The sequence below is a fragment of the Hippopotamus amphibius genome, chromosome 11 (genome assembly GCF_030028045.1).
Source record: "Hippopotamus amphibius kiboko isolate mHipAmp2 chromosome 11, mHipAmp2.hap2, whole genome shotgun sequence".
NCBI lineage: Eukaryota > Metazoa > Chordata > Mammalia > Artiodactyla > Hippopotamidae > Hippopotamus > Hippopotamus amphibius.
Window position 1 is genome coordinate 103,097,919 of NC_080196.1, and position 22,663 is coordinate 103,120,581.

Sequence of the window (22,663 nt, forward strand, 5' to 3'; positions counted from 1 at the left end):
TAGTCTGCGTCTTTAGAGAAGAAGAAACAATTTTCTGGCTCGTTCCCCAGAAACTACAGTGATGCATTTAATGCAACATAAATAACAAGAGCTGTGCAGTGACGCAGCCCAAGTCACTCTCTGGTGAACCACTGGCAGTCAAGATGGACAGTCTCTCTATCTAGAGCCTCCATATGATTTTTCCAGCTATTAATAGCCTGGAGGCATCCATGGATAATAACATGTGCTCAGCACATGCCAGGCAGGCACCATGGAGTTTCCATGGAGTTTCCAATCACAAGTTGCATCCCCTAGTGAAATCCAGTGCAACATTCTGCTCTGAGTTCCACATCAACATCCAACTATCAGGGACTTCCCTGGTGGCACAGTGGGTAGGACTCCGCTCTCCCAATGCCTGGGTTTGATCCCTGGCCAGGGAACTAGATCCCACATGCATGTCACAACGAAGAGTTTGCATGTCACAACTAAGTAGCTGGCAAGCTGCAACTAAGACCTGGAACAATCAAATAAATAAATATTAAAAAGAAAGAATTCAACTATTTGACTCTGAGCTGCTTTACCATGCGTGCCCCATGAAGAGAAAAACAAACTGTGTGAAGAAAAAACACACAAATATGTTACAAACAAAGAGGCCTCTCCTTTCCCTCAGTCCCCTCTGGGTGGTCCTCCATTGCTATCTCTCTCTTCACTGCCTTCACCATCCCTCCATGCCCTGCATCCTGCAGTACACAGCTTTTCCTTTCCAACAAATAAGGAGGAACATTCACAGGGAGAAACAGAAGAGAACCAGAAAGTGATGAACCAATATTCGACCCAGTAACTGTGTCTAAAACAAGGCTCCAGACCCCTTGTCCCTGGGGTGGGACAGTGGACGTGGAACTAGTTGGAGCTGTGCTCAGGGTCCTACACCAACATCCAAATGAGAAGAACAGGAACATTTCTTGGATGCTTCACCTAGTACCTTATGAACAACTTTACCAGTAAACGGTTCACCAATAGTAGTCTTCATGTATTCGCCATTATTATTCGACTAATTTAACACTTATTGTTTTTGTTGGGAAAAAAAAATCTGCTGGGGAAAACCACTAATTGTTGCCAGCTGGCAGACTAGAGAAAACATTAAGCCAGGAAAGTGTGAGTTACAGTTTGTCAGAATTCCAGTCTCTGCGTGCAGACAGACATGGAAAATGTGGGTAATTAAGTAATTCTGGCAAAACTTTGTCTCTCTGTCTTTTCATCTGAGCTTCCGGCCAAGATAAACTTGAAAGGAAGAGTTTATGAATTTGTGAAAGTGAATCAGAAGGTGGGGCTAAGAAAAGGGTGGTGTTGGAATTTTTAAAAAGTATTTCTACAGTTAGAGGTTGCTTAACACAGCCACAGTCTCTGACAAAAGGAACCAATTGCCAATTCTGCTCCAGTGGAAGAAAACAAGGTATTGTAAATATTTCTTTGTTTGAAAGCGTTTATTTATGTTTTCTTTGTTTGTTGACGTACTTAGGTAAATAACAAATTAGCAAGACCCCCACAAAACAGAAATAATCAACGAAGGCCATCCACCAAGAATTCTGTGCAAGTCTGAGAGATTTAAACCCAGAGCTGGTTCAAAGTTTGTACTAGAAAGAGGGTCAAGCGGGAGAGAGCATTTATTTCCAAAGATGTTAGAGATATAGTTTGACCATAAATTGTGAAACTATGAACGGAGTTTTCTCCAGTCACATTTTTTGGATTTGCTACCTTTGTATCTGTCAGCATAGGCAAAAAGAAATAGGATATTCTCAGAATTATTGAGCCAAAACCCTTCTAACACTTCAGAAGAGTGGACTTGGCAACATGGACTTGATCTTAGTCACTAATGTAGGGAACTAATGATTTGAGTCTCTACCCTCCACCCCCACCCACCTTCAAGTCTTGGCCCCCATTCCATGGGCCATTAGCTTTCTTCTCTTTCATGGAATAATCCAAGTCCCTAACCTTACACTACATCCTCATCATAAACTCTCCCAGACTATTAATTCCCTCACAATTGGCTTTAGGTAAATATAGACGTCCTGGGGATTGGACAGGTCATTTTCTGATATGCACAACTCCACCAAGTAGGCAAGATCATCAGTATCATCAGAAAGTCAGGAGGCCTTGGATGTCCTCTAACAGGAAAGAAGAGAATCTTCCCGCTCCCTCCTCCAGCTCATCAACATCCCTCCTCTTTTCTTCCTCCTCCTGTTCATCCTCTTTCATCACCCAATCCCTCCCTTTTACCATAAAACCTTAAAGACAATAAGATATAATGACAAAAGCGTTTGTAATTAGAATCCAGAGAACGGGATTGTAATGATAGCTCTGCTGTTAGTTTGCTGTGCATGTTAGTCAGCACATTTAACCTCTCTGGGCCTCAGTTTGCTAGCAGATAAAATGAAGCAATTTTATTAGAGGAATGCCAAGCTTCCTTCCAACTCTGGTTTGCATGGACTATGTGTATCTGTGATGGGACATACTGATGAATGATACTACCCTTTTCTTATTTTCATGTTTCTTTAGCTAAGTCCCTTTACAGATTGAGATTTTACATATTTTACAAAGGTATGTATATTTATATGTATGTAAATTGATACATCTATATAACTCCCCAAAACTGCAAAAGAGCAATTCATCCTGAAAAGGGCACAGTTGGCTTCTGATCTAGACATTTATAGCCTTCTCTGAAAAGATCACTGTCCAGCTCTTGTATCGATAAATTATTTCATGTAGAATCTCATCCCCAATCCTTCATCTTTCAGAAAGCACTTTTCACTGCTGGGTTAAATTTACCCTGCACTGGCTGGCTTAGCACTTCCATACTTTTTTTTAATTTTAATTTTTTAAAAAATATTTATTTATTTACTTGGCTGCATCGAGTCTTAGTTGCAGCACACAGTCTTTAGCTATGGTTCATGGGCTCTAGAGAGCACGGGCTTAGTTGCCCCGAGGCATGTGGGATCTTAGTTCCCTGACCAAGGATCGAACCCTTGTCCACTGAATTGGGAGGGATTCTTAACCACTGGACCACCCTGGAATTCCCTATACTTTTTTTAAAGGCAGGAATTATTTTTCTTGTATGTTCTGAGCTACAACTGATATATTAATGATGATATTAATGAGAGAATTAATGAAGCTGAAGATAACTGGATATTAACTTTCCACAAGAAATTAGCTCTTTCATTAGAGAAAATTATTGTTTTTAGGAATTTGTTACAAGTAACTAAACTCTAGCATAACCATAAATAATAAGTAGAAAGATAAAAATCCTCAGCCCTAAAATAGAAGTTTCTCCTCTCCTTCCTTCATGCTGATTATGCTTTGGCTACAGAAGCAAGCATTTTCCATATGAAAGAATTCATGAGTTCTTAGAAGATAAAACTTAATATGTAGGCAGTAAACAAAGCATCGTTTGAATGAATATAGCTATAAGAAAATAGGGAGGGTATTTCCAGGATGGCATTGGACCTGTCAGGAGGAAGTACTTATACATAAGTTTCAAACATTTTATGAGGGTATAGAATTACTACAAAATTAGACTTGTTGCTTTTTTTTTTCTTTACTAAAATAATGTTGGCCTAGGATTATCATCAGCTTCTGAAACAGGTGGGAGCTATGACTAGGGATGATTTAGAGGCTGGGAAGCTGTCTGCTGAAGGGTAAGCCTAGGATCAGGAGGGATTTCAACAGTATCACTGTTAATCCAAGTTATGATGAAAGCAAAACTTTGTCTACACATGCCTCTCCCTTGATTCAACTATTTAACTAGAGAGATCTCCTGACCTTTCTAAAGTTCTCATTCTAGGTTTCTTGGAGGATCAGTTTATGTCAGTGCAAGACCAAGTTCTATACAACACTGGCACTAATGGGATGTTTCTAGGCCTAGGAACTGGGTTTATGTTTAATCATTTAATCAGCTCGAGAAGTAATTTGGCTATAAAATGACAATAGATTGAACCCACTATTTCTTTGATAGTGATCCAGTCTTAAAAGACTTAAAAACATCAGGGTAATCAGAGGTAAAATTTGGAAGTTTATTACAGTATTTTAAGAAATGAGAAAGCTTGAGTTCCTTTGTTCATTAATATTGGTTTCAGAGGGTCTCAAGTGAGTGAGAATAAAGGCAAGAAAGTCTTGACTTCTCTACTTCTCTGTAAGCATTGCCACTAAACTGTGAAAGATTTCAAGTTTAAATAAATAAAAATGGTGGCTAGAGCCCAAACTATAAACACTCTAAACAAGAAATAAAGTATTTGTAAGTTTCTATTTTGTACAAAGACCTGAGCTGGGTGCTATTGGATGCACCAAGTAAAGTAAGAAAATTTTGCTGTCAAGGAACTTATTCCAGAGTTGAAAAGATATAAGCATATGAAAACAGAACTAGCAGTTTGATAAGCTCTAAGCAAGGGGCAAAAGATGTTATGGGACTTGGGTGGCAGACATGTTCCTGTGAAACCCAAAGTTCAGAAAAACTTCCAAAGGAAAAGCAGATCTGGAGCAGAGTTGGATTTCAACAGAATAAAGGATGATAAAGGCTGTCCAGGAACAAGGATATCATATATCAAGGCGTGAAAGAATAAATAAGGTTAAAAAGTATAAAAATATGGGTGAAAGATAAGTGAGAAAAAGTACAAAGTTGAAAAGGTGTATAATTGTTCCTCACTTCCTGGGTAAAGTCAGCAGGCATGTGGTGTATTGAAAAGAAGCACTAGAGTCCCTCCCATCAGGAAGCACGCACAGCCTTCTAGATACCTTCCTCCACAAGAGGGCAGACAGCAGTATCAAGCAATATGAGCAGTATTTTGTCTTGTGGAACTGAAAACCATGGCCACAGAAAGATAGAGAAAATGAAAAAGCAGAGGACTTTGTACCAGATGCAGGAACAGGATAAAACCCCAGAAAAACAAATAAATGAAGAGGAGATAGGCACCCTTACAGAAAAAGAATTCAGAATAATGTTGGTGAAGATGATCCAGGACTTTGAAAAAAGATTGGATGCAAAGATTGAAAAGTTTACCAAAGACCTAGAAGAATTAAAGAGCAAACAAACAGAGATAGACAACACAATAACTGAAATGAAAAATACACTAGAAGGAACCAACAGCAGATTATCTGAGGCACAAGGGTGAATAAGTGACCTGGAAGACAGAATGGTGAAAATCACTGATGTAGAAAAGAATAAGGAAAAAAGAATGAAAAGAACTGAAGACAACCTAAGAGACCTCTGGGACAATGTTAAACACACCAACATTCACATTATAGGGGTCCCAGAAGGAGAAGAGAGAGAGAAAGGACCCGAGAAAATATTGGAAGAGATTCTAGTTGAAAACTTCCCTAACATGGGAAAGGAAATAGCTACCCAAGTCCAGGAAGTGCAGAGAGCCCCAGCCAGGATAAATCCAAGGAGAAACACACCAAGATATATAGTAGTCAAATTGACAAAAATTAAAGACAGAGAAATGTTATTAAAAGCAACAAGGGAAAAACAACAAATAACATACAAGGGAACTCCCATAAGGTTAACAGCTGATTTCTCAGCAGAATCTCTGCAAGCCAGAAGGGAGTGGTATGATATATTTCAAGTGATGACAGGGAAGAAACTACAACCAAGAATACTCTACCCAGCAAGGATCTCATTCAGATTTGACAGAGAAATCAAAAGCTTTACAGACAAGCAACAGCTAAGAGAATTCAGCACCACCAAACCAACCCTACAACAAATGCTAAAGGAACTTCTCTAAGTGGGAAACATAAGAGAAGAAAAGGACCTACAAAAACAAAAACAATTAAGAAAATGGTAATAGGAACATACATATCAATAATTACCTTGAATGTAAATGGACTAAATGCACCAACCAGAAGACACAGATTGGCTGAATGGATACAAAAACAAGACCCATATATATGCTGTCTACAAGAGACCCACTTCAGACCTAGGGACACATACAGACTGAAAGTGAGGGGATGGAAAAAGATATTCCATGCAAATGGAAATCAAAAGAAAGCTGGAGTAGCAATAGTCATATCAGATAAAATAGACTTTAAAATAAAAAAATGTTACAAGAGACCAGAAAGGACATTACATAAAGATCAAGGGATCCATCCAAGAAGAGGAAATAACAATTATAAATATATATGCACCCAATATAGGAGCACGTCAATACATAAGGCAAAAGCTAACTACTATGAAAGAGGAAATGCAAGGCAGAAATGAGACACAGATGTAGAGAACAAATACATGGACACCAAGTGGGGAAAGCGGGGAGGGTTGGGAGTGGATAAAAAAAAAAAAAAAAGAAAGAAAGAAAAGAAGCACAGGGCTGATTCCACTGTCATTTATATCCTGGCATTTTCAACAGGGAGCTGCTAACTGACCAGAATCCAATTGTTCTCTCAGGTGTACTAGGTCTAGAATTTGAGACAATTCTCTTAAACTCTCTGAACCTCATTTTCTAGTATTTAAATAATGTTGGAGTGAAATTTTCATAAAGTTCATTCAGCTCTTATGAGCATATGTGTGTGTATATATGTGTATATAATTATGTAAATAATCAGATTGGATAATACATTCATTTGTCATTTCAATGAAGGGTGATTAAGAAAAAATAATTGTGTAAGCCAATAAATCCCATTTACAAAAGTAAAATAAATGCAAAGGATTATTAACATGTTCTCTAACTGTCCTTTATTTTTCTTAGATTTTCCCAATGGACTCTCTAGCAAAATCTATCAACCAGTTTGCTCTGGAGTTTAGCAAAAAGCTAGCTGAATCTGCTGAGGGTAAAAATATCTTCTTTTCTCCCTGGGGCATCTCAACCTCCTTGGCCATGGTGTATTTGGGCACCAAAGGCACCACTGCAGCCCAAATGGCCCAGGTGAGTGAGCAAGGTCAACCATTTTCTGTTGCCTTCAAATGAAATTCTCTTCTTACCTTTTATGTTCATTTCTCTCCTGAAACCCAAATAGCCCACATTTTACAACCATGTCCTCTAAAATAAAAGACACATTTAAATAAATTTTCTAGACTTTAAAAAGAAGTCTGAGAAAGTGAATCAATTTGAAAACTGTTTCTAGGAAAACCATTTAAGAACCTGTGTTCTCTGGCAAAATCAAATGGAGAGATGATGAGGTTATTAAGTTCAGTTCAACACCAAAAACAAATTTATTTTGATTATTAAAATATTTTATGAAAGTAATGGCTCATACTTTAAAAAATAGAATTAGTCATCGTCTTTCTAATCTCAGAAGGATTTTCTTGAAGACACAAATAGAAAAATCAAGTGAATCCTGTTCCTGCTGGTTTGTTTGGTTGTTACTTTGTTTAGTCCCTGGTTGTCTAGATGAATCTAAAGAGCCCATTAAGAGCATTAAAATAGCAAAACAGGATTACTGTATAAGCAATTATCAATTTGATGTAAGCATCCTCAAATTACAGCGTGTGTATGTGTATGTGTGTGTGTAGCTTTATATAGCAAAACATATAATCAAATAGCCATATATATGTGTATCTATATCTATGCATGTGTAAACATATAAATATATGTGTGTGTTTTAAATAAAAATAAAAATAGAAGAGAGTAAATTCAGATCTAAATCGTACAACAATTGAAAGACCAAGTGACAAATTGTCACCCAAGATGGTGGCCTCTGTGGCAAATATGGAAACGGGCTCAGCCCGTAGTTCTGAATGAGACAGACAGAATACATATTCTGTCATTTTGGACCCCCTTATTCTTGTAATTTACAAGATATTACGTGGTTTAAAAACAGCAACAACAAAATCTTGGTTCATAGAAAAATCCTGGTTCACAGTTAGTTAATAATTGGCTCATTATTGAAAGGTTTAACTATGAATGAGATATACTTAATCTTAGATAAATTCCAGTTTGGGTCCACTTCATAGAAATATATTGCTGGCTGTTGCTCGCCCTTGTTTTATTTCAATGTTACTTAAGTATTAAAGGTTTCAGTTTGCAATTGAGATTAATGAGTTGCCTGGACGCCCCCTTTTTCCCTATGGCAAGTGGTACTACCTGTCTGTCACCATGTGTCAGCACAAGCTTTGGTAAAACAGACTTCGTTCCTTACTGTGAGCTGGGTCCAGGATGCATGCAGGAGATGGAATGACCGTGTTGTTTTCTCAGGGGAAACACAATGTCCTCATCCTTCCTGTGAACTTTTACATGAATTGCTGGGGTGAAGACGATGACTGTGTCTCCATATGTTAGATGGTGGTAGGCAGTGAGAAACTGAAGCACTTAAGTAGAAAAAAATAAAATAAAATTCCTGAATTTTCCAGATAACTGAGGCGATGGTGGCTTTTGCTTAAATTGTCTAAATGATGGTCTCAGTTGAATACCTGGCCTTCTTTTCAAAACAATCATAGATACAAATGAACCATGGAAAACATAACAATTTTACCTCTAAGGCTATTCCCAGCCTTATCCTCAACATCCTATAAAAAGTATTAAAATAAAGAGGCTAACAGCCTTCCCTGGTGGCACAGTGGTTAAGAATCCACCTGCCAATGCAGGAGACATGGGTTTGATCCCTGATCCGGGAAGATTCCACATGCTGTGGAGCAACTAAGCCTGTGCGCCACAATGAATGAGCCCATGTGCCACAACTACTGAAGCCTGTGAGCCTAGAACCCATGCTCCACAACAAGAGAAGCCACTGCAATGAGAAGCCCGCGCACCACAAGGAAGAGTAGCCCCCTTGGACTTCCCATGTGGCACAGTGCTTGGGAGTCTGTCTGCCAATGCAGGGGACACGGGTTCCGGAAGGATCCCGTGTGCCACGGAGTGACTGAGCCCTTGTGCCACAACTGTTGAGCCTGTGCTCTGGAGCCTGTGAGCCACAACTATGGAGCCCATGTGCCACAACTACTGAAGCCCACGTGCCAGCAGCCCATGCTCCACAACAAGAGAAGCTACAGCGGTAAGGAGTCCACACACCACGGCAAAGAGTGGCCCCCACTCGCCACAACTAGAGAAGGCCCATGTGCAGCAACGAAGACCCAACACAGCCAAAAATAAACAAATAAATAAATAAATAAGAATTTATAAAAAAAAAAAAAGAGTAACCGCCACTCACCACAGCTAGAGAAAGCCTGTGCACAGCAATGAAGACCCAACACAGCCAATAAATAAAAATAAATGAATTCGTTAATTAATAAAAGAGAGAGAGACTTGCAACTTAAATTCAACTTAAAAATTTATTTGAAAGCAGCTCTTGACTTACTCTATTAGTTCAGGTAACACACCATTTAAGTCAAATAGAGCTCCCTTTGTTCATTAATCATATGTTTTGTATCTATAGGAACACCTGTCTTGTAGTTGCTAGTGTGTATTTCATAAAATTACATCTCTGCAAAGTGCACTCACATATTGCCTTTTTATTGAAATTACAGGTTCTTCAATTTAGCAGAGACCAGGACAGCAAATCGTGTCCTGACAGTTTTGAAAAGAAAAGGAAAATGGTATGTCTTATATTTCAATACCTATTTGATAATTAAGGAGAAAACATGTTTGGCACATGTATTTTAGTGGCTAAATGAAGCGATCTTTAACAGGTAACTTTTCTTAAAAATATATATTAAAATTACAGGAAATTTTTTAGAGTGCAGAATGTCTATGCTTTTTGGAAGGGTAATATTCTTTCCCTTTATCTCTCCCTTTCCCTTTATCTCCCCCTTTCCTTCCCCTTCAAAACTATTCTACTTTCAACCTTGTTCTTATCTTTGCAAACTAAGTGTCAAGAAAATGATGCCCCAACAACTCATACATTCCTGCACTCATAATACTAAAGAAAACATTTTTATCTATCTTACAACCTATTTCAGCTTTTGTTTGTAAACATTAAATCATTTCATTTACTCCAAGTTGTTCATATACACGTAGTTCTTGTTCAACATTTTTATTTGACCAATTAATTTTCTTTTAAAGGAATTCAACGTGGGCAAGGCTGAAGAAATATACTCTGATTTTCAGACACTTATCTCAGAAATCAACAATTCCAGCAATTCTTGCATACTGAAAACAGCCAATAGGATCTATGCGGAGAAAACTTATCCATTTCACAATGTAAGTGCAAACATCTTATTTTAAGCTGATGGGAAAGAAAGAGTCATAGGAGAGCAATCAATAAATTCTTTGTACTTTCCTCCAGGGATCCCAGAGACAATTCTAATGTATACGGTGTGTGTGGTCAGCATTTCAGATAAACAATCATCTAGCCTGACCAATGTGTCAAGTTGTTAAGGAAACCAATAATGTGTTTCAAACCAAATCTGCTGATCAGATCTGTATGCTGAGAATAAAGGGATACGCCCCAAGAACAACCCATGAAGGCACATAGAAATGTGGTTTATATAATCCCTGGGTCAACATTTGTTTCATGGGAAATGGAACAAAAGATATAGAGTAACTCAATATGGTGAGTCTGAAGAGGTGGAGGCTGGCATGGCCATGGGAATGTGGCAGGAGATTGTGTCCTCAAGAGAAAAGCTGACTTTGGGATCAGATAACTCACTTCACATCTTGACTTTAGAGACTTTAAGAAAGATTCTTAACGTGGAATTGAATCAACTTCTCTTCTCTGATAGTTGAGACCCCACAGTGCAGACCATGACTTTAACCTCAGTTCAGATGCAAGGGATCCTCAGAGAGGTCAACCCCAAACCAGACAAACATTTCATGTTTGTCCATCACATCCTTTGGCACATTTCAGAAGGGAGCCAGAGGACCCAGGTGCCCAGTGAGAAAGGAGTAAGGAAATGAAATACGGTAGAGAGAGAGAGCAACAGGAAAAGTCAAACTATCTTGTAATTTCAAGCAGTGTTATCCCTGCCAGTACCCAGTGTTCCAGGGAGCTCAGGACTTGGGCTTTGCTATTACTAAAGGCAAAAAACCAGACAAGAGATGTCTTAAAGACATTTTTATTACTGGTAGTCTCATGAACTCAGTTTTGATTCATAAGTAGGAGAGATGATTGAGTTGGGTGGGCACTTGGTAAATAAGAAGCACAGAGATACAAAATGGTACGTCTTTTAAAATACCCACAAGCCCTGGCTGTGCTCAGAGAGGTTGATCAGAACCCATGAGTCAAGACAAGGAATGGTACCTCGTGAATCTTTACATTTTCTTTCTACTAGATTATAAATTGTACAGAATTTAGGCTTCATTATCTCCAAACCACTGCCTGGAAGCTGAATTAACTCACCACTTTTACTGCACACAATTCCTCCATAAAGTAATCAACAGAAGGAATGCCACAGCTGTCCCGGGGAATAAATTATGTTCTCATTTGGGCGCCCTCCTAAGCAGTAACCTTGGTTACAACCCACTTAGGTTGACGGGGGTGGGGGTGGGGATGGGGCATGGAAGGGCCGGAAGCAGGAGGTCTGCTTTTTTTCCTTAGAACGCCTGAAGAAATCTTTGACTTCTCTTGGAAATGGGTTTCCATGGCAGAACACAGATTTCCTTGGAAGCCCTCCCTAGGCTCTGGGGTGTTTAGCGTCCACAGCCAGCAGCTGCCAGACCCCCAGGTCTCAGTGTGGCTCCATCTCTGCCGAAGAAAGCCAAGAACAACTCTCAGTATCTCTTGGCTGGAGCCACTCCTGGGATTCCTTGAATGTTTGCCCTTTTCATCCCAGCCCCGTTTCCCAGGGACGAATAAAAATAGACGAGGATGTGGAGGCTCCAGAGCTGTGGGAGGCGGTCTTCCTTCCACATCTGCAGCTCTGCATGGCTAGTCCCTGCCCAGCTAAGTTTGCACAGGAGGGTGTTTAGTTTTTAACTGCTGGAGTGTAGAAAGATTGAGGGGAGCGATGGGGTGGGAGTTTGCAACTGTCCATCTAGCTGGGGGTTTTTTTTGGATAATCTAAATAGACTTGATTTCTCAGCTTTGGAAAAAATTCTACCAAAAAAATATTTGACCTATATCTTCCAGAAATATTTAGAAGACATGAAAAGGTACTTTGGTGCAGAGCCACAGTCTGTGAACTTTATGGAAGCTCCTGACCAAATCAGAAAGGAGATCAACTCTTGGGTTGAAAGCCAGACCGAGGGTAAGCTTTCTCCATGGTGTTCACCTGTGTGCTGCTCCAAGTATTGCTTTATTATTTTGAAATTGTGTTATGTGTAAGTATATGCATTTCTTAAATAGAACTGGGGACACATTCTAAATATTCAGAACATTTGTTTTTATTCATGCCCATAATTTTTAGATTAATAGCTTTTCCAGTAAATCTTATCTAAGACAGATAAGACAACCATTTTACCAAGTAGACAATAAAATGATCAGATTCCACTAATTCCAAAGAGGACTCCAGGGATAAAAGGCAGGAAAATGCAAAAAAAAAAAAAAAAAAAAAGGAATTTTGGAATACTGCTGCACTTGTGGTTTCTAAAGAAAAATAGCTGCTAATGAATAATTAAAATGTGGAAGTAAATGTGCTTTATAATCTTAAGTAATTTTCAAAATAAGGTCATATTAACTTAGCGTATGAGCTACGCTCCTGTAACAAAGAGACTCAAAATACAGTAACTTAATAAGATAGAAGTTTATCTCTGACCTAATAGTCACAAGGTAGATAAACATTCTTTCCAAGAAGCCATCCAGAGACCCAGACTAGTGGGTTAGCTCTGCCATCCTCAAGACATGGCTTTTATATTTGTCTAAGATGATTCTTACATTTGTTGGTTTTACAGTCATCAGGAAAGAGGGAAAATAAAGCCTCTTTGCTTTTAAGGGGATGCCCTGAAACTTTCACACACCAATTCCACTCATATCCCAAACTTGGATATGCAGCATACTTTGTGCTCTAGTGACCAACTTTTCTTAGTTTGCCTGGGACTTTCCTGGCTTTAGTATCTGAAGGTCTCTCAGTCCTAGGCAAACCGGGAGAGTTGGTTGCCCAGACTTCCTGTAATAAAGTTCTTTAAAATGTAGTTTTTAGCTGGTAGCCACAAGCTACCTAAAATTTAAGCGTTCTATTTCTGAAAAGGTAACAGTAGAGGATTCTCATAAGCAATTTAGCAGGGTTTTTTTTTTTATGATCCTTATTTTAGAAATGAGGAAGCTGAGGCTTTAGAGAAATTGTTACCAAGATCAGATAGTTTAAAGCTTCAGAAATGGGATTCAAATCTAAGTCAGCTTAGCTCTGAAGTCTGAACTCATTTCAATATTCCACACTGCTGTTTCAATCCATATGTCTGTTGATGGTCCATTATATCTCACAAAGAGATACAAAAGGTATAATCACTAATAAATATTAATGATTAAGCCTTTGCTTTGAGGCAAAGAACTTGGAGTGTTTAGATAATCCCCCCCAAACTTCAGCGTTCATTTATATATTCCTGCCAGATATGCTTGCTGAGGGTCCCACATACTTTACACTCAACATACTGAAGTCATATTCAGAACGGCTTTTTCACACCTTGTCCTCCTCCTGCACTCATTCTCCATCCCGGTGAATAGGTAACCACCACACACTTGCCCAGATCAGAAATCTGAGAGATACTCTAAATTCTCCCCTTTCCTTTGCCTCTTCCTACGTGTTTCTGAGTTCATCTTTCCTTTCCAGTCTTTTCCTCCTCTCCCCTCTCCTTGGCTTTGTCATCATTTATCTGTGCAATAATCTCTCTCATATTGCTCCCCTCAATGCAACTCCATTCAGCCGCCAGGATGACCTCCCTAAAATGTGAATTAGACCAGGTGGACCACGTATCTCCTGTACTCAAAACCCATCATGATGCTCCATGCCCTACAGGATGAAGTCAAGCTCCCTAAACTGACATAGGAGGCACAGCATGACCCTGGAGTCTCCTCTGTTTCTCCGCTTCAACTCTTGCCTGTTCTCTGACTCGAAACTGATACTCGGGAATTCTAAGTAGCACAGAGTCCCTGGAACTCCCTGTGCTACCTCATGACCCCATGCATTTGCTCATGTGGCCCCTCAACCTGAAACACCATCCCCAACCCCACCACTCCCACCCTCTTCTTGGCCACTGGGTAACGTCTCAGGGCTTCCCTCAGGCAAAATGTCCTCCCCATCTCCCAGGCTAAGCTGAGAGCCTTCCTCTTTGCTCCCAAAGCCCCCTTTGGGAGCAAAAGGGGGCTTTGGGAACTTTTACCTTGACGCTTACCACGTTGTTATTGAAATTAACTGTTGACGTCCCCGCCTTCCTCGCTAGACTCAAGGACCCCAAGTGCAATTAACCCTACTTTATTCGAGTTTCTGCTTTGCATCACTAACACATAACAGCCCTGCTCCTGGTAGCTGTTCAGAGCATTAATGTTTATTGAAGTGAATTGAGGAAGTTGGCAGCCCTAAATTCTCAGTTCCTTTTCCATCGGACTAGTGACTCAGAGACCATGATGAGGCAAGAGTGACCATTATCCTTAACTTGTGCCTGATGTGGATTCATCCAAAAGTAAGTCTGGTTTAAGAACTACAGATTAGCTAGCATTTACAGAAAGAAATTACTTGCACTGTTCCAGTTCACACGAGGACCAAATGTGATTGCATAGGCAAAAGCACATTGTAATATACAACACAAACTCAACATAGTAAAAATAAGAGTAAGATTAGTGCTGTTGGACTTCCTGGTGGCACAGTGGTTAAGAATCTGCCTGCCAATGCGGGGAAAAAGATTAGATCCCTGGTCTGGAAAGATCCCACATGTCGTGGAGCATCTAAGCCCAAGTGCCACAACTACTGAGCCCTCGTGCTGCAACTACTGAAGCCCATGCACCTAGAGCCTGTGCTCTGCAACAAGAGAAGCCACTGCACGGAGAAGCCCGAGCACCTCAACAAAGAGTGGCCCCCACTCACTGCAACTAGAGAAAGCCCATGCATAGCAACAAAGACCCAATGCAGCCAAAAATGAATAAATAAATACATAAACAAATAAATAAGTAAATAAATTTATTTAAAAAAAAAAGAATAGTACTGTAGCTGAACTTAACGTCAGCTCTCAAATTCCTACCCAGTGCCCACTCTGTTCTCTGGAAGGCAGGTGGGGACCCTACAGACAGGAAGGCGGAGAGCCACTCATTTGCTGCCTTTCACCCCAACAAAGCCTTTCAGAGCTGAGTGGAGAGTCATCGTCTGATGCTGCATGAGCTCGGTTTGCACGGGGTCCTTGCAGTGCTTCACCAGTACAGGCTGACACACTCAAGAGCATGACGGGATCCATCTCTCGAGATCACAGGGCTGTCCAGTCTTCCTGTAGTGGTAGAAATGCACGATAAGAAGTGACCCCAAGCTGTGTGCTGTAAGCCAATAGAAATATATTCTCGCACAGTTCCGGGCGGCAAGTCTGAAGTTAAGGTGTTTGCAGGGCCTTGCTTCCTCAGAAAGCTGCAGAGAAGAAACCATCCCAGGCCTCTCTCCTGGGGGCTGCTGGCTGCTGGCAATCCTTGGCTTGCAGATGCATTCCTCCAACCTCTGCCTCTGTTGATACATGACTTTCTTCTTTGTCTCTCCTAGGTCTCTGTGTTTTCACATTGTGTGTGTCTGTGTTCAAGTTTCTCTCCTCTTATAAGGACACCAGTCATTGAATTAGAGCCCACCCTCATCCAGTATGACTTCATTTTAATTTGATTGCATTTGCAAAGGCCCTATTTTTAAAGAAGACCACATTCGCAGGGACTGGGGGTTAGGACTTAACATATCTTTTTGGAGGAAGGAGACAATTCAGCCCACAAGAGTAATATTCTCACAAAAATGCGTAACTTAAATATTATCTTGAGGGAGCATCAGGAAAATCTGAACTGAGAATTGAGCATACTACAATTTTTTTTTCAAAAGTATCAAGGTCATGACAGACAAAGAATGAATGAGGAACTGTCTCAAACTAAAGAGGACTAAAAGGAAATGACAACTAAATGCTACTTGAGCCTGTGGATTGATTTCTTGTCCAGAAAAACAAAAAAAGATGTTATTGGAACAACAGATGAAATTAAAATAGGATCAGTTAACAGTATTCTATCAATATTAACTTTCTGGTTTGAATCCTTGGTGGATACAAGATGTTGCCAATGAACAGTATTTCATAATCATCAGTTTTATAAGTGAGGCGTTTCACCAGGATGTAACTGTATCATTTGAAATCTATCCTTTTGCTCTTGCAGGAAAAATCCTGAATCTCCTACCTGATGATGCTGTGGATTCTGCAACCAGAATGGTGCTGGTGAATGCCCTTTACTTTAAAGGAATCTGGGAACATCAATTCTTAGTCCAAAATACGACAGAAAAGCCTTTCAGAATAAACAAGGTAGGCCCCTGTCAATAACCAGCACGAGTTTTTACAAGGCATTGCAAAGGGAATTCTATTTTAAATTCATTCTCTCTGAATATATGTTCCTGTAAACTATGGCTCTTATGAGGGCAGGGATGATTGAGCTAAAAGCCCCCGTTCCATCCCACCTGGAAATTCCTCTTTCATTGTTTTTTCTCTGAAAATAGACTATTCACATATTTTATTACTCAGTCCTTGCTGCAGCTATGTTAGAGTAGGTAAGGTCGTTATTACATTTATTTCCCAGGTTAGAGAAGCAGTGTGGCTAAGTGACTAGAGCCGTGCTTCAGTTGGAAGGCAACCAGAACCAGAACCCCAAACTCTTCACTTGCTAGTTCTATTCTTGTTCTATTAAGCCAGTACTATCATATACCAAACTCTTACCCTTCCATAAGGAAAAGAAATCAAAATTCAAAAATCTTATCTCTTTCATTAAGGTTTCTCTCTGCGTTAGGACAGAACACACTTGTTTTTGTAGTAGAAACTTATCTGAGTAACGAGGGTGACTTATATAAGGTGACAGATATAGCCAAGGGCTGGAATGTGGCTGGGTCTTAATACTTGAGTGGAAACAAGGATTCAGATATTGTCAGGATCCATTCTCTCTTTTCAATGCTGTTTCTCCCATCATTCTTCTCTCAGACTGAATTCTAACTTTCTCTGCGTCCCAGTCCACAATGGCAGCATGTGGATACGCACGTCTCCTCCATTCCAGAGACCAGTCTGATAGGTCTCATTCCAAATTCCTAGGAAAGGAACGCATTGGCCAAAGTTTGTTAGAATTTTTTAGTCCTGGGGTGGATCACCTCACATACACTGTGCTGCTGAGGACCTATCGCTGTAACCATATGGTTGTGTGCAATGGGCCGTTTTCGGATAATCAGCTGGGTAAAGGTGGGGGAGGGACTCAACATATAACCCAATAGATGAGCTGGGTAGTTACTGGGCTTATAGTCACCAGGAGTTTTCAGCTGCAAGGGATAGAAAAGCATTCCAAACTAGCTCCAGTGAAATGCGCATTGTATCAGCAGTAGCTTATGTAACTAAGAGGAACTGGGAGGTCTGGGGAGTGGGATCTTTGAGTCTCAAACATACTCCATTTTCGCTGCCCGACCCCTGACCCCTCTTTGTTGCCTTCATTCTCTAATACTAAAGTTGGAATTTATCCATATGACCAGGGAATATGACTGCCCCATATTCTAGCTTCACAACCCTGGTACACAGAGGAAGTCTTGGCTGCGGGCTCTAACAGAATGCTCCCAAAGAGGACTCTGGTTGGTGCCATTCATACGCTCATCCTTGAGACAATCACTGTATCACAGAGTATCCCGAATGAACAGCCCTGGTCACATGGCCACCACCCTAGCAGAACGATAGGACTTTGTGATTAACATTGAGCTCCATGTAGGATAGATGAATAACATATTCTACACCGTCTGACGTGTAAGGTTTTGTTTTTGTTTTACCATTGGTTTTACTAAAAATTCATACTGTCATGTATCCACCATTACAGTATCATACAGAACAGTTTCATTGTCCTAAAAATGCCCTGTACTCCGAATATTCATCCCTCCCTCCAACTCCCTGGCAACCACTGATCTTTTTACTGTGGCTATAGTTTTGCCTTTATCAGAATACCATATAATCAGAATTGCATAGCATGGAGCCTTTTCAGATGGTCTTCTTAAAGTTCCTCCATGCCTTTTTGTGGCTCGATAGGTCATTTCACTGTGTTGCTGAATTCGTGCAGTGAATCCATCCATTGTATGGATGTAGCAGTTTGTTTATCCATTCACCTTACCGAAGGGCATTTTCGTTGCTTCCAAGTTTTAGCAGTTGTGACTAAAGCTGCTCTAAACATTTGTGGGCAAGGTTTTGGGTGGACATGTTTTTAACTCATTTTGGTAACTACCCAGGAGCACAGCTACTGGGTCACATGGTAAAACTGTGTTTAGCTTCGTAAGACACCACTGCACTGTCAGCCAATGTGGCTTCCATTTTGCATTCTCATTGGCAGAGAATGTCAGTTCCATCTTTGCTAGAAGTTTATGTTGTCAGTGCTTTGAAGCCATTCTATTAGGTGTACAGTGGTATCTTCATTTTTTTAATTTTCAATTTCTTTAGGACATACGATTGAACATCTTTTCATATGCTGTAGGTCTTCCTTTGATGAGGTATCAGTTCAGTACTTTTACCTATTTTTTTAATTAATTAATTAATTTATTTATTTAGTTTATTTATTGGCTGCGTTGGGTCTTCATTGCTGCACACGGGCTTTGTCTAGTTGCTGCGAGCGGGGACTACTCTTCATTGCTGTGCGCAGACTCCTCATCGTAGTGGCTTCTCTTGTGTGGAGCACAGGCCCTCGGTGCGTGGGCTTCAATAGTTGTGGCACATGGGTTCCGTAGTTGTGGTTCACAGGCTCTAGAGCACAGGCTCAATAGTTGTGGCGCACGGGCTTAGTTGCTCTGTGGCATGTAGAATCTTCCCAGAGCAGGGCTCGAACCCATGTCCCCTGCATTGGCAGGCGGATTCTTTACCACTGCGCCACCTAGGAAGTCCCCTTTTGCCTATTTTTAAAATTGGGTTCTTTGCTTTATAATTGTTGAGTTTTAATAGTTCTTTTCAGATTGTGGCTACCGGTCCTTTATCAAATATGTGTTTTGAAACTTATCTCCCAGTTCATTGCTTGCCTTTTCACTCTCTTAATGAACTTCAATTTTATGATACTAAAATACTGTCTCAAATGTTTGCATATGAAGTGCACCTTACTCAGTTTCTGAATCACAGGCATTTACGTAGTTTGCATAAGGGTCTTAAGTGTTTGGTAGAATCCAGCTTGCCATGATTTATAGAGGATCCCATAACAGTGTCAGAGAAACTCCCCCATCATTTATTGATGACGTTATCCAATAGAACACATTATTTCCAAAAAGCAAGGTTTGAATAATTTTATTCAGCATTTAGCAGAGGATCACCAGCTTTGCCAGTGCCCCAGACTACTGGGAACCAATGAGGCTAAAGGATTAAGGATTTGGTGGAAAACCTCCCCAGTGATTTTGCTACATATATTCTACAGGCTACAAGCAAACTAGTGCAAATGATGTCCATGAAAGAAAAACTTCAAGTATTTTACATAGAAGAGCCACAAACCATAGGCCTTCAACTCTACTATGAGAGCCGTGACCTCAGCCTACTCATACTACTGCCAGAAGACATCAGTGGGCTGGATCAGGTAAAGAGATCAGTCTATTCATCCCTCTCCTCTTTCCCCTGTGGTCCCAAGTTTGTTTTCTACATCTGTGAGTCTGTGTCTGTTTTGCATATACATGTTTTTGCATGGAAAAAAGAAACTTTAAAAAAAAAGACATCAGTCTATCTGACATGAAGATGGTTCTAGTGTTTATCCCTCCCGGGAAAAACATGAAGACATGATCTCCCAGTTCTTTAATTTCTGTAAAGGAAGGCAACCAACATACCTGGAGCCCTAGAAACTGTATTTTCACAATATCATTTAAGCTTTACAAAACTTTGTAAGGTTGATATTACTATCCCTCAGGAAGGTTAAGTAATCTAGACACACCTTTAGCATCAGGTAGTCACACAAACAGCCACACAAACAAGAGTTAGAGATATTTATTATCAGTCACAAAGCTGCGTGGGTTAATCATGACAATCCTTCAGTTAGCACAGGTCTTTCTTCTCCTTCTGGTAGGACTCACCTAATTAATTTTTTTATCACTTGCATTAACCTAGCCTTAGGCATACATTTAAAAACATTAAACAGACTCTAAAACATTTTTTAAAAAAATTTTTTAGCAAGTAAACACTCTTCAGTAAATAGAGTCTGTATCAGTGCATCTTCAAGTATTATTTAAGTTGTTCATCAGTTAAACTTCTTTTAAGCCTGACTTTGGTCAGACCACTTTTCTGAGCAGTTTGCATGTCTAAATTGAACACTAGTTTCTTATGCAATAAGTGGTCTTTCTTTGCACTCTGCCTAATTTTTCACGTGCGCCAGATTCTTTATATTTATGTTTCCACTGCCTTCCTAGTGTGTAGATTTTTAAATAGTGTCATAAAATTTGTGAAACTGGGGAGGGTGTTAAAAATAAGACCAAGTGTGAATACTAAACCATTAGAGTTACACCCTCTAAAGATAAGCCTTTCTTTTTAAAACTGCAGCTTCCTGACCAGAAGATATTGTCACAATGCACATCATTTATGGATATGTCACTGATAGCAATATTTGGATCTAGAAAACTCTCAAAGTAGCAAAAGCATGTGCTTTGAAACAAACGTCATTTAAAAACTCAAACGTTATATATACATATGCATATATATATATACATATATATTTATTGTTTTAAAAATTTAAAATGTGAAGAAGAGAAAAGCACCCTCAAAACCACTATTTAAAACCTCAAAACCACTATTTAAAAGTCTTTACTCTTGGGACTTCCCTGGTGGTCCAGTGGTTAAGATTCTGAACTTCCAGTGCAGAGGGTGTGGGTTTGATCCCTGGTCTGGGAGCTAAGATCCCACATCCCAAGCAGTGTGGCCAAAAGATTAAAAAAGTAAAAAGAAAGAAAAAAGAAAAAAAGTCATTATTCTTAAGATTGGAGGATTTTCCTTTCTTTTTCTTTCCTTTTTTCTTTGTAGTCTAGTTACTAGTTTCATATTGGCATGATTATAGAATACAGACTTTTCTTTTTGCGCACAGGCTTAATTGCTCCGTGGCATATGGGATCTTCCTGGAGCAGGGATGGAACCCATGTCCTCTGCATTGGCAGGTGGATTCTTAACCACTGCGCCACCTAGGAAGCCCTAGACATTTTAGCTCAGATTTTGTTTTCAAAGAATTGGCTACTATGTCAATAAAACTAAAGAGTTTTTGTGCCCTGGAGTACAACATGTTCTAGAGTATATGCTTTTATGTTGACAACACCTAAGTGTATATTTATATTGATATATTTGCCTGTGAAGTTGATGTCTTGCATATTATCATAGAAGGACTTCCATTTCGAATAAAGTTCTAATCTAGAAAACCTATATCCTGAGAGCTATTAATCTGTAAAGCGATAATGTCAAGGATGTGTGAAGGATCTCATTATAAACAAAGAATTTCCTAATGTGTGTGTTTTGTTACCTTTGGTAATGGGAGTGATTATAATACATCTACGTAATATCTAAAGGTCTCACTCAACCAATATTTCTCACTCTACTTTGAAAATACTGACTCTTCCTTGGCTCCAAACTGCAGCTGGAAAAGGCCATCACCTTTGAGAAGCTGAGTGAGTGGACCAGCACAGACATGATGGAGTTGTGCGACGTGCAGCTGCATCTCCCCAAGTTCAAGCTGGAAGAGACTTATGATCTCAAGTCAACCCTAAGCAGTATGGGGATGAGTGATGTCTTTAGCCAGAACAAAGCTGATTTCTCAGGAATGTCTAAGGATAGAAACCTATTTCTGTCTAATGTTTTCCATAAGTCTTTTGTGGAAATAAATGAACAAGGTACAGAGGCCGCAGCTGGTACTGGGAGTGAGGTAAGCTTTCGAATTAAACTCCCCTCCATTGAAATCAATGCAGACCACCCGTTCCTCTTCTTCATCAGGCACAACAAAACCAATAGCATTCTATTTTACGGGAGATTCTGCTCCCCTTAAATGCTGCATCTGTCTCATCAAACAAGAGCATCTTGCAGTGTCAAAAATGCACATATGATGGAAAAACACAAAATAAAAACCAATTTGTAGCCTGGCTCTTTTTAACATACAAATATTAGCAAAATTATTTTGAAATAATATATTCTAGTGATCCTATCATGTCTATATAGCTAGATAGAATGGCAAATTTTATTTTTTAAACATTTTATCTTAATGTGACTTTTATTTACATTTCAGAAATTCGGTTATTCAATCGAATGCCTTAAAATGCTTGAACTATCTGGTCACTGTATTTTCACTGTCATTTATTTTCACATGCATCATTTAGTGAAGAAAAACCTTTAGGTGATATGTTGATAAACAAGAATCTTCTCAAGACTATTACTTGGGTGGTTCATAAATTACCACTGTAAAAGTAAATCCCCCTTTCCTGCTATTTTAAAAATACTTATGTTGACATTAATGGAAAAACTAGTGAGGTCCAATGAAATTTGGTTTAGTTAATAGTAATGTACCAATGTTAGCTTCTTAGTTTTGAAAAAAGGTACCACTATAATATTAGAAGCTAGCATTAGAAGAAATTGTGTCAGAGGTGTATAGGAATTCCCTGTTTAATCTTTGTAACTTTTCTGTGAATTTAAAATTATTCCGAAATAAAAATTTTATTGGAACGAAT

General features: G+C 39.5%; 1 protein-coding gene across 1 annotated transcript; it reads left to right on the forward strand.

Annotated features, from left to right (window-relative positions):
* Positions 1-1,274: 1,274 nt before the first annotated feature.
* On the forward strand, positions 1,275-22,663 carry SERPINB10 (serpin family B member 10). Its single transcript, XM_057699129.1, has 8 exons — positions 1,275-1,432; positions 6,711-6,887; positions 9,425-9,493; positions 9,960-10,097; positions 11,965-12,082; positions 16,153-16,295; positions 19,399-19,554; positions 21,583-22,663. The coding sequence occupies exons 2-8, from the start codon at positions 6,720-6,722 to the stop codon at positions 21,985-21,987; spliced, it is 1,197 nt and encodes a 398-aa protein (XP_057555112.1). The 5' UTR covers positions 1,275-1,432; positions 6,711-6,719; the 3' UTR covers positions 21,988-22,663.

What these genes read in the sequence shown, in the direction of transcription:
- SERPINB10 (XM_057699129.1), top strand. Translation starts at nt 6,720, where the DNA reads ATGGACTCTCTAGCAAAATCTATCAACCAGTTTGCTCTGGAGTTTAGC. An exon ending in TTGAAAAGAAAAGGAAAATG is followed by an intron (nt 9,494 to 9,959) that starts GTATGTCTTATA and finishes TTTCTTTTAAAG; the next exon opens with GAATTCAACGTGGGCAAGGC. An exon ending in AAACTTATCCATTTCACAAT is followed by an intron (nt 10,098 to 11,964) that starts GTAAGTGCAAAC and finishes TATATCTTCCAG; the next exon opens with AAATATTTAGAAGACATGAA.